Source organism: Galeopterus variegatus, unplaced genomic scaffold (assembly GCF_000696425.1).
Source record: "Galeopterus variegatus unplaced genomic scaffold, G_variegatus-3.0.2 Scaffold7953, whole genome shotgun sequence".
Taxonomy (NCBI): Eukaryota; Metazoa; Chordata; class Mammalia; order Dermoptera; family Cynocephalidae; genus Galeopterus; species Galeopterus variegatus.
The window spans coordinates 18,863-31,742 of NW_007734064.1; the positions used below are offsets into that span (position 1 = coordinate 18,863).

Below are 12,880 nucleotides of genomic sequence, written 5' to 3' on the forward strand. Positions count from 1 at the left end.
CCTAAAGTTATGCAATAAAGAATACACAATAACTCTATAAAGTGAATAACTTTTAATCTTCCATGAATAGATAGAAGAGTTAACAGTAAGGTTGGCTGCTAGTTGACTATGACCTGCTCTGGAGAATAGACAGACATGGAGATAAGCTCAGTTCTGAGAGAAGAAAAATAATTTAAAATATGAAGAGAGAGAAAATATCCCCAGTTAAAAAAAAATTAAGGATAAGACATTACTTCTGAAGAGGAATATGCCAGGAAAATCTGTAGCATAGAGATACTAACAGTGGGGGAGATGAAGGCAAAACAGGGAAGGGCCTACAAGTGCAAAATGGATCCACTATAGATTTTCAGTGAGGCAATAGGCCTAAAAAATTTGTTTCGTAGAACTTTAAAGGAGGCGAAGCTTACAGTAATGACAACATCAAATAGATAGTACCCCAAATAGTTATGTCTGCAGCAAGAGTACAGTTTTAGATACGCTAAGCTATTACGGCTTTACAGTTAAAACAAAACTAAGCCAAGTCCTATTAATAAAGCCCATAGAGTACAATAGATTTGCAAAGCATATAAAGAATATTCAACTCTTTACCTTTAGGGATGTCAATTGATCTGCCCACATTTCTATTATAGGAACAAGATGCTCAAATCCACAATCTTGAACAAAATCTTTCTTAAAATTTTGGGCTCCTCCTTTGCTCCGTTTATAAATTATTACTGGAGCTCTTGGGTTGTGAATAATTGAATTAATGCTACACAACACCTTTAAAAAAAAAAACAACTTTTAGTCACAATGTTTATTCTAATCCTACAAACTGATATATGTTAAAGGGGTGCTTTATATGTCAATGTAACATCATTTTCAGAGTTAATAATTTTAGGTATTAAGACGATCTTTAACGAGACTGACACTTGTAGTCTTTTGTTAATACAGCAGTTTCACTAACATGGTTAAACATAAGCTCTAACAAGAACCAAAAACTGCAGAAAAACTAAAACGGATTTAAAAACTAATTAGACTTGGAAATAGTTATGACATATTATAACCCACATAGAAAATAAACACCCAGACATCCTTAACTATAGACTCCACATTGTCCTATTTCTGTCTCCTCATATTTAAGCGAAACAAGATGTTAAAAGGGGCTTTTCCTGTTGTTTCATAGCTTCCGTTGAAGTTCAAAGTGAGGACAATGAACAGTAAAGTCCCACACATTTTATTTTATTTTATTTTTTTATTTTTTTATTTTTTTTGTCTTTTTTCGTGACCGGCAACGGATCGCAACCCTCAGTGTCGCGCCCGTACCGGACCGGGACTGGCAACGGGATCGCAACCCTCGGTGTTGCCCCCGCTCCTCGCTCAGCCAGTGAGCGGCCGGTCTGTATGTGGGATCCAAACCCTCGGCGGGAGCGCCGCCGCGCTTCCCAAGCGGCGCACTGTAGCAGTGCGCCACCGGGCTGGCCCAGTCCCACACATTTTAAAGAGAAGTCCTGAACACATCATGCAGGTCTTGGTAAGAGGTGATCATAGTGATCATAGATAGTGACCAGCCTGTCCAAGAAAATGTTAGAGATTCAACAAGAAGAGTATCTTTTAAAGAAATGTATAGAACTAATGAATAGAAAATGCTCTGTCATTTTTCTTTTCTCCCCATAGAAAGCTACAATAACAGGTCTTCTGAGAATTTGACTTCTGATGTTTATTCATAAGCAGTTTTTGTTGTTTTAATTAAGGAGTGTATATTTCATTATCTCACTTCTATTATATTTAAACTCATCTGTAAATACTATTTTAATGGAAAAAATAATTAATTCCCTCCACTAAATTATTAATGAGCGGGAACACAGTCTTCCTTTTCCTCCTGTCTCATAACAAAGGTTAAGAAGGGCAACTTCCGAAAAGAAACTTCTGAAAGAGATCAGGGATCTAGTACTACCCAAGCTTCATAGGACAATCTCCATATGATAGGAGCAGTGAACTAAGTAAGATTACATCTATGTCTAGCAGTATGTGTCCATATTTTGTAGTAAATTATTTGCAAAGTGGTTGCAATTATTTATCTTCTTTACATACTTGTGCCTCTGCAGTATCACACTGCAGGTTCTCCCATCAAGAAGGGGCATCTATTTTCTACCCCTTGAATCTGGACTGATCCTGACCCCTTGCTTTGACCCACAGAATGCACTGGGAGGAATGTCATGCCAGTTCAGAGCCCTGATTTCAAGAAACCAAATGTACCAGAGGACTAGGAGAGAAGGTGGAGTAAAGAGAATAAACAGATCACACTCCCTTACCATACTGCTTGTCTGCAGAAGTACAGGTCAGGCATGAGACAGAGTAGGCAGAAGATAAAAGCTTTGAATTAGATAAGGGATTGAAATTTGAATGGACTTTCTCCCAACTTTTCATTATGAAAATTTTCAAACATACAGAAAAATTAAAAGAGTGTGTGTGTATAAATACTGTGTTAGGGTTCTCCAGAGAAACAAAACCAATAGGATGTGTATGTGTATACATAATTCCTCCTATATATATATATAATTCCTATATATATATATATAGTTCATATATCTATCTATATATACATATAGTTCATATATATATATATAGTTCATATATCTATCTATATATACATATAGTTCATATATATATATATAGTTCATATATATACATAAATGTGGCTAACTGAAGAGCACATGCCCATATTGACAGGAGAAAGGCATAATTCTGCTCTGGCTTTTTAAAAGCTAGAAATAAGGATTAAAAAATAAAATCTCTTAACTTTTTAAATATTGTAATTAAAATTTTAAAAACCCTATGTGGGCCCAATAAAATATGAGTGTGGACCCAGTGCAGTCAGTAAATTACCAGGCTTAAATGCTCATCTATTCAATAAATGGTCTATAAAACCAATAAGGTTAGATTCCCAACATCACACCACATAGAAAATTAGATTTCAAATGTACTAAATATCTAAGCAAAAACAAAACCTTACAAGGACCCTAAGAAAATAGATTTACTAATATATAATGATAGCAGCAACAACAAAAAATTAAAAATGGAAATGGGTTAAGGGGGAGGAGTAGGGGAAAGGATTAAAAAATCTTTTAAAAATCTTAACAGCTCTTTACCACCCTGCTTTGAACTAGGCCAGAGTCTCTTTTAAGAGGTAAGACAAATTCTTTTTTTTTTTTGGTCCTTTTTTTGTGACCTGTAAGGGGATCGCAACCCTTGGCTTGGTGTCGTTCGCACCGCGCTAGCCAGTGAGCACACCGGCCATCCCTATATAGGATCCGAACCCGTGGCAGAAGCGCCGCACTCTCCCAAGTGAGTCACGGGGTCGGCCCAAGGTAAGACAAATTCTAAGTTGAGCTACCTACAAATGAGCCAAAGAAGTACGTCATGGTAAGACAGACAGAATAGTACACATGAATACTGTATATAAGTATTCCTTACCAAGTGATTATTTATTATACTGCAAATGAAACCCAGGTTCATTACAAACATATCATTTTTGTCAGCTGTTCAATACCTGAAAGTATCTCTGGTCAATTAGGGCCTGTTGCTGGTTATATTTGCTGGGCTCATCTTTTTTCTCTGTGTCCTCAGCCTTTTTATGACTGATAAGGTCCTGTAATCTAAAGGGGTTAAAAAAAAAAAAAATCAAGATGATAAAAAATGCTTTCCTAGACATAGGATTAAGATGATAAACTAAGCCAATGATCCACCTGCCTTCTTATAAAAAAATAATCTAAGTGATTCATTTTCAGAAATGACCTGAGGATGTTTAACTGGCTCAGAGAGGCATTTAACTGACTCAAACAGATGTCTAACTGGCCCAGCCCAAAAGTTGTCTGACTGGTTCAGCCCATTCCCAGAATTCCCAGAGAGTCACTGAACAGACAGAGCTCTGCTTGAAATGCTAATTAGTTACTAGCCCCTTTTGTTTTCTTCATTTCCTGGTGTTTCTCCCTTTACCGGGCTTCAGTGGGCCTTTTTCTTTCCTGGGCTTGTCCTGAGCCCTCAGACAAAGAAATTCCTTACAAGGGGGTAATAAATCTTAGGCGTCATCCAGGAAGATTGTGCATCCCGTAGTACTCAGCTAATGAGAAATTTGGGGGAGAGACTTGCGTACTAGAGAACAAGTTGCTTGCTGTAGCCCGTTTTGGGGTGCCTGCTCAGACACCCGATCTTGCAAGACCATTATTAAAGTCTCACTTCACTGTACCTCGTGTCTCTGTGTCCATACTTTGGCATTGGATGGGTGAGGGTCTCAACAACCTTACATCATTTTACTCATATACGTATGCATGCACATGCTTATACATATATATACATATACACACACATACATATATACAGTTTTTAAAATTTAAGTCATATTGTCACTAGAAAACAAGAAGTTTCTCTCAAAAGATGACAAATTAGAAGGAACCCCTGAAAACAGAGGAGATCAAACTAAAGAATAAATTTCCGGTCTTTTGTTGTTGTTTTCAATCAAGTTTTTGATGAAAATATATAAAATAACAGTTTCTCATCACTGTACATTAAGACTACACGCTTCTGGAGTTGGTGAATAGCTTTTCTATGACACTAGAGGACTGTATACCTGCAGTTCTAACCTAAATTTACCCAAACTCTGGAGGGAAGTGAACTCAGTGTGATGAGTGACAGCAGTGGTGGCCAGTACAATCCCGTTGTCCCTCCCCCTTTGAAGAATAAAGTTCCAACCAACACCCAACACCCACAAAAAAAAAAAAACAGCATAGGAAAGAACTACAGCAAAGTGTAAAACAACATTCATTCCTAGGTGCTCCAAGCCTAAGGTTATAGGTAAAAGGAACAAGAAGCATAGGCAGGACAATTACTTTAGGTACTGTAGCTAGATGCTTTGGCCCCCCTCTTCATACTCTACTGGGCCAACAGTGATGCCTGGGTCAGTCAAGAGAGCATGGAGAGCCAAGAGACCACAGTCCCAGGTGGCTGCTAGAACTCTGGGGAAAGAAAAGTCTGTTTGCCCAGAAACCTAACTATGTATGAGTCTATCCACCTAGAAGCAAACCTTTGCTCTTCTCCAAATATTTCCAAAGACAGGCTATAGTAGGCATTCCTTCTCCTCCCTCCACACACCTTTGAAAATAGCAGCCTCATTTTTTTTTTAGTAGTCTCTTATTAAACCCGCTTCGAATTAATCTTCTTCAATTTGAGGACAGTAGTCTCCCTTTATCTGCAGTTTTGCTTTCCGCAGGTTCAGTTACCTGCAGTCAACCATGGTCCAAAAATATTAAATGGAAAGTTCCAAAAAGAAACAATTTGTAAGTTTTATAAATTGTACACCATCCTGCTCCATCCCACTCGGGACGTAAATTATCCCTTTGTCCAGCATATTCACACTGCACACGCTACCTGCCCATCAGTCACTTAGTAGTTGTCTCAGTTATCAGATCAACTATCGGGCTTCTGTTCAAATACCCTTCATTTTACTTAATAATAGCCTTAAAGCTCAAGAATAATGATGCTGACATATGGTTATAACTGTTACATTTTATTACTGGTTATTGCTAATCTCTTACTGTGCCTAATCTGTACATTAAACTTTATCATAGGTATGTACATATACAAAAAAACATAATATGTATGGGGTTCAGTATATGTGGTTTCAGACATCTACTGCACGCCTGTGGATAAGGGGGACTACTGTATGCCATCAGTTTCCTTCTGAGATCCCAACCCATTAAATTGATTCCATAGCTTATTAATGAGCTCTGACCTGCTGTTCATAAAATAGAATAGTAAAATTCTAAGTCATTTACCTGCCAAAAACCAATCAATGACTTCATGCTGCTTTGTGAACGAAATCAAATCTCCCTAGCCTAGCGTTCAAATTTCTCCATGCTGTTAGTCGTGACCCAATATACCTCCTGACTCCTTTCTAACATGATCTTACTACTCCCCTACAATTACCTACTCCAGTCACATGTATAGCTCTTGATCTTCACTCAACTGCTATTATCTGCTCTCTGGTGAATATATGCCCAAATCAAATTAATAAATAGAATTAGCTTTAGGTAAATGGCCAACCTCTTCCTCTACTGGACACAAAGGCCTCACAATCTATTTTTCACTTGACTTTCTATTTACCATATTCATATACTTCACAGTTCTGCCTAAAGAGTGCCCTGAGCATATTATCTAGAATACAAAAGGACACAGAAAAGCTAACACAGCCTCTAAAGGAAATAAACTGATATATCTGAACTTAAATGTTAACCTTTCATTTGGGTGAAAATGTTCAACTTATCAACGAACTGTTTGCAAATCAGATTAATAAATATTACCCTATGTATAACACAACATTTTAGTTGTCAGTGCAGTAACCTAAATATATAATTGTGTCTACTAATTACAGTCTGGGAAATAAAATGTGATTTTTTTTTTCTTTTTTGTCTTTTTTACTGACTGGTAACGGGATCGCAACCCTCGGTGTCGAACACAACATTTTAGTTGTCAGTGCAGTAACCTAAATATATAATTGTGTCTACTAATTACAGTCTGGGAAATAAAATGTGATTTTTTTTTCTTTTTTGTCTTTTTTACTGACTGGTAACGGGATCGCAACCCTCGGCGTCGCGCCCGTACCAGGGACCGGCAACGGGATCGCAACCCTCGGCGTCGCGCCCGTACCAGGGACCGGCAACGGGATCGCAACCCTCAGTGTTGCACCTGCACCGCGCTCAGCCAGTGAGCAGGAACCGGTCTCCACATGGGATCCGAACCCTCGGCGGGAGCGCCACTGCGCTCCCAAGTGGCGCACTCTCCAGTGCGCCACCGGGCCGGCCCTAAAATGTGATTTCATTAACTAGATCAATAAAGAAATACTTTCATTTTAATAACAACAAAAACTAAAATTTATTGGGAGCCTGATGATGATAACTAATATTAACTGAGAGCCTTCTCTATGCAGGAATTCTTCTAAGTAAAAGTACTTAGGGCCTGCCCGGTGGCGCACTGCTACAGTGCGCCGCTTGGGAGCGCGGTGGCGCTCCCGCCGAGGGTTCGGATCCCACATACAGACCAGTTCCCGCTCACTGGCTGAACGAGGAGCGGGCGCAGCACCGAGGGTTGCGATCCCGTTGCCGGTCCCGGTCCGGTACGGGCGTGACACTGAGGGTTGCGATCCGTTGCCAGACACGAAAAAAAAGAGACAAAAAAAGGAAAAATAAAAAAATAAAAAAATAAGTAAAAGTACTTAGTACATATATTAACTCATTTAATTCCATTTTTTTTCTAAGTTTATAGAAGATAAGGATTAGTGAAAGCTGGGGGGGCTCATGGGAAACTGACCTTTGGTTCACCTAGTCAGCCTTACAGTAAGTATCTGCCATAATATTAATACCCCTGAAAAACTTTACATCCTACAAAATCACACAAGTAAAAATAACAGGCTCAGGAGAAAAGTAGTGTTAGAAACCAGATTACTTAAAACTGATACAGCTTTAGAAGGAGAGAACTAACAAACAATAATTGATACCTCAGGATGTAAATTAGACAGCTCAAATAGATAGTTCAAGCATGTCTGCAGGTTGTCTCAGGGGATATTAAAAATGTACAGATAGGGCTGGTTGGTAACACCAAGGTCATGTGTTCAGATCCCTTACCAGCCAGCTAAAAAAAAAAAAAAAAAAAAAGGAGAAAAGAAAAATAAAAAGTTCGAACTACAAAGCAATGAAGACTGAAGTTGTGAAGTTGAGGAATTGAGCCCTTGGCCAAAGAAGTTGAGGTTAAAATGGGCAAGGGAAGAAGTGCAACTTGCCTCTAGCCTAGAGTCTGTCTAATGCTGGAGTCAGGGAGCCCAGGGTATAGTTGATCAAAACAGCTGAAAGGGCACTTGCCTTTGCATTAGCAAAACCTTTCCCTTTCCTGAAGTCTATAATACTGCTACTGCTATTCTAGCCCTTTGTGTCTAGAAAAACCTGGAGTGAAAGATGTGCCATCTCAAAGTATGCCAGAATGGTATACTGATTATTTTGAGCTGAAAGTGTTGGAGAAACTGCAGCAAACTGCAGAAAGGGCTAGCTGACCTGTCTTTTCCTGCCTGCGGCAAGTCATACAGATTCTCTGGGAAAGGTGCCCTCCCCACACCAGCGCAAGAAAATAGCCCATATCGCCAGAGACTGGGAATCAGGGTTGCAATGGGCCTGAACAAATAAATTCCACTAGTTTTATACCCCCCATATATCTCCTAGTGGCTCCCCTAGAACTTAATGCCCCTAGCCATAGCGCCTGTTTTATCATTTCTTCACAAATTTATCATTCTTTGTCTAACAAGTATAAAAGCATCTTGATTTGGCCACTTCTTCAGAATTTACTCTCTTGTGAAGATCCCCATGCACATGTAAAACGAATAAAATCTGTATGCCTTCTCTTGTTAACCAGTGTTGTGTCAATTTGGTTTCTAGATTCAGCCAAAGTGCTAACATAAGAGCTAAGGGAACAGGGTGGAGGTGATCTCTCCCTTCCCTATAAGCCGCATGTGAACAGTACAACTTTATATTATACTGCTAATTATTCCCTCATTTTTATATTTGCATATGGCTTAATTGGTGTTTTAGAAATCTGTGTTGTAGGACACTAGGCTGTACTTAGAAACATGCTAGAGTTGGTTTGTATTCTACAGAGCAGTCAGGCAGGGACTAAAGAATATAAAAATCCCCTAAGAGTGACTAAAGGGTATTTTACATGCTTAGCAGACTCATTCTATGTAGGTAGTGGCAGCAGCTGTGTTTCTTTGTAGACTCTGCGAAACTGAGAAAACTGTACCTCCAACTTAAAATATGCTGTTATCTCCTGCTTTGTATAGCTATCTCCACAAGGTAAGTTTCTATGTAGAGAAACTTTATAGCCTTTAACTGTGTTCTGTTGGAACCTTTCCACAAGCTCATGGTGGAGAGATCCAGGTAGGGGATGAGGAACAAGTTGAAAGTGACTGCTGATTTTGTTTTTTAAAATCATGCTAATGAGCCATACCGATGCAAACACATAGGTGCATCAAAGTGAGCCTCTAAAAGTTATATTGTTCCCTGAGTCCTTTTCCCCACATTCCTAGTATGTTAAGATGGTTAGTGATGAAAAAAAGAATAGTTCACTTCAACCTAGCACCAGTGCCAAACTCTGAAGGCAACTGCTCATCTAGGTGAAAGAGTCCAGCTCTAGGCCAAAATACTATGTGTTATTATTCAGGCACAGACATAGGCAATTACAAAGGTTTTGTCTGTCAGACCTCACAGGGGAGGCTGCCCTCCCCACACCAGACGTGGTGCACAATCTGTGCATTGCAATCACTGAAGGGAGATGCTGTCAAGGACTAACAACCCCCATCCCAAGCCAGCCATGCTCACATACATTTCTGCATTCCTAGCCCAGGCACCACCATTTGGATCCTCTTTACTGGGCGGCCTCAACAGAGGCATTTTTCAGGTGACTCTGCCAAGATCTCCCTATTGGTGACAGGCCTTAACTAAAATACTTTTCTCCACTCTGACTCTACTTTTCCATTCCTAGCCCTTCCCCCAGGCCCATTAAATAGCAGTGAAATGATTCCTCCATCTGGGTGCATGTAAGACTAACCCTTGCTTGGCACCATTCCATAGGGAAAAATGGAACATGGGAAGCCAGCCCTTTTCTTTTTCCCCTCTTGTTTATACTATCACAGTAAGTGAACAAAGGCTTGATTGTTGGGCCGACCCCGTGGTGCACTCAGGAGAGTGTGGCGCTGGGAGCGCAGCGGCGCTCCCACCGCGGGTTGGGATCCTATATAGGAATGGCCGGTGTGCTCACTGGCTGAGCGCGGTGTGGGCGACACCACACCAAGGGTTGCGATCCCCTTACCGGTCATGAAAAAGACAAAAAAAAAAGGCTTGATTGTTAATTTCAGTTTGGTTCATTGGCCTAACTGACCACTTGCCTGCTGCCTATCAGCTCAACCCTAGGGTGGCTACATTCTTATTTTATTTTCCCCTAGCAAAATAGAAATACTATTGAAAAATTAAATGGAATTAGTGTAATACCTTTGGTGGTCTTGCAACAGTAGACCTATATGATCATTTCTTAAGCAACTTAATTTTATAATCAACCTGTTTGCAATATTAACTCAAGTAAGAAGAGTCCATGTTCTCCCATGTTCAATTCTTAATAGCCTCATTTGATATCAAAGGTTAGTTAAAGGGTAACTTCAAATCTTGAAAAAAAAAAAAAACAGCAAAAAAAAAACATATTTTCTCTGGTTCCAAAAGGGAAAGAGATTTTCCCCTCTTTCTTTTCCTTGTAGCATTTCCTTTGGAAAACTTGTAACTGTAAATCCTTTCTCTATCTCTTCAAGATGTATATAAATCTTTTTAAGCGCTAAATAAGACCCTTGCCAGTTCTGCATCCCAGGAACGTCTTTCTTGGGAGATCTTGGAACCACTTCTTCGAAATGTGAACATCAAGGAAGATGAGGCCCTGTCTCCCTGACTCCCTGTCTCTGCTACAGTTTAGTCTAGGCTCTTGACCCCAACCTGTAACCACTTGCTTGTCATAAAGACAATAGAAGCTTTATTTTTTTCTCTGGATAAAGACAATTAACATGTATGTAATGGATGGTATCTGCCTAGCTACATAAAAGGGTGAGTCTTCTTTCTATCTTTGCAATCTCTTTAGCAGATTGCCTCTAATGTATATCACAGTCTGGTTAAATGTTTATTCAATAATAAAACTGTTTCATTTTTTTCTGCATCTGTGGAGAGGCTTAACTGGGTTGACAGAAGATTTTATTTCTAATTATTTCTCAAACATCAGCAGTACTTTGAAAAAATTCTACCCGTGGTACTACAGAAAATAACAATTTAAAAAGTTTTATCTTGAAAAAATTTTTTTCATTGGGTATTTTGTTTGGTTCTAATTATTAGTGTGGTGGTTAAGTATGTGAGTTTTTTAATCAGAATGACTGGGTAAGAATCTGATTTCTATTCAAGTTTTTCCACATACTACCTGTAAGACATGGGCAAGTAATCTAACATTCCCAAATCTCTGATTCCACATCGAGATACTCCAAAAGTTCTAAACTCAAAAAAAAAAAAAAAAGATTTTTTAAATTACTAAAAGTGTTTCTTCAAAATTCAGCAGAAAAATATAGCAGGGACTGCTTCTGAATCATAATTTTAAAGGACAATAATGATAACTCACTCTAAAGACCAGAGCCCAAATGAAAAACAAAAAATACATATAGTCAGTTCTCATTATTCATGATACTTATGTTCTATACAGTCACCATGAATATCAAACAAGTCAATACTAAAACAATGCTCCTAAAGGAAACAGAGGGTCAGGTTCCTACAAGCCTCTGGTCACATTTTCCTTAACTGATCAATATATAACCTTTTAAAAATGCGTTTCTATTTAAAGACACCCTATTTAAAATATAAAATAAATAATAAATGTATCCATTCCAAACCTTCCACACAGCTGTCACTGAAAATTGAATCAATATATGCTAATACAGCTGACTTAATATAGTTAATGCACGTATTAACTCATAGAATTTTCAAAATACTTCCTCCCAATGCTCCCCAGACTACTTTCTCAAGTCCCATACCCTTGAATCAGAGAGTATACATAATCTTCAGAAAACATCATCACTATTTGAGATCAACTTTTTGAAACACCTTTGAGCATGTGCTTTTCAAAGCCGGTAAGGATAAAAGTAGTGGGTATGAATGGCTCACTGCATTCCTTCTGGTACTTTTAGTTTTGGAGCATGATGTAGCTCGCTTCAAAATTTTTAGATTATGTCTATCACCAACAAAAATTGGGGACTTGTCACCTCTAATTTCACTGGTTCTTTTTTTTTCTTTCTTTCTCTTTTTGGTGGCTGGCCAGTACAGGGATCCAAACCCTTTATCTTGGGGTTATAAGGCTGTGCTCTAACCAACTGAGCTAACCGGCCAGCCTCATTTATTCTCTTGTAATTCCTCCATTACTTCCAAAGACAATTTTCTATTTAAAATCTTTGTTCTTTATTACATCAAGCCACTATGTTTTTCTTGTTTTCATTTAAGATGAATATGTAGCCAAATCCAACACAGTGAAAACTGCTTTTAAACTGTGGAACCAGAAATACCCCTTTTTAATGTCATTTCCTCCATCACTCTGGTAGTTCCAAGCCAAGCCTCCTATGAGGTAGCATGAGATAAGCTGACAGGTAGGGCCGGCCCGGTGGCGCATTGCTACAGTGCGCCGCTTGGGAGCCAGTGGCGCTCCCGCTGAGGGTTCGGATCCCACATACAGACCGGTTCCCGCTCACTGGCTGAGCGAGGTGTGGGTGCAACACCGAGGGTTGCGATCCCGTTGCCAGTCCCGGTCCGGTACGGGCGCGACACTGAGGGTTGCGATCCGTTGCCGGACACGAAAAAAGACAAAAAGGAAAAAAAAAAAAAAAAGATAAGCTGACAGGTAAAAAAATAAATAGTAAAATAAAAAACCCTAATAAAAGCTGTAACTTTGGTAAAATATAATTACATACTTGATGCTTTTCTTAAGGGCTTTTTCCAGTTTCTTCACCTGTTGTTTATAAAGTATTAATTCATGCTGTGTGGGCCTGTAGAAAACAAATCATGTGAATGCATTCAATTTATTGAATAAAACTATAAAGGTACTTAATAATAAACAACAGAGGATATCATGTTACTTGTCGCAAATATGCTTATTAAAATTCTTAAAATATTTCATGACTAATAATGAGGTGTTTATTGGCCATTTGGATTTCTTCTTCTGTGTAATTCCTTACTCAAATCTTTTACTCATTTTTTATTGTTGTTAAAATATTACTTGGGTTTTTTTATTTTTC

The 12,880-nt window shown here is 38.8% G+C and overlaps 1 protein-coding gene across 1 annotated transcript in view; it reads right to left on the reverse strand.

Annotated features, from left to right (window-relative positions):
• CEP70 (centrosomal protein 70kDa) overlaps window positions 1–12,880 on the reverse strand; it is a 38,846-nt gene that overhangs the window by 10,190 nt on the left and 15,776 nt on the right. Inside the window, 2 exon segments of the mRNA XM_008592467.1 lie at window positions 589–759; window positions 3,530–3,635. Of these exon segments, the coding sequence (XP_008590689.1) occupies window positions 589–759; window positions 3,530–3,635 (277 nt within the window).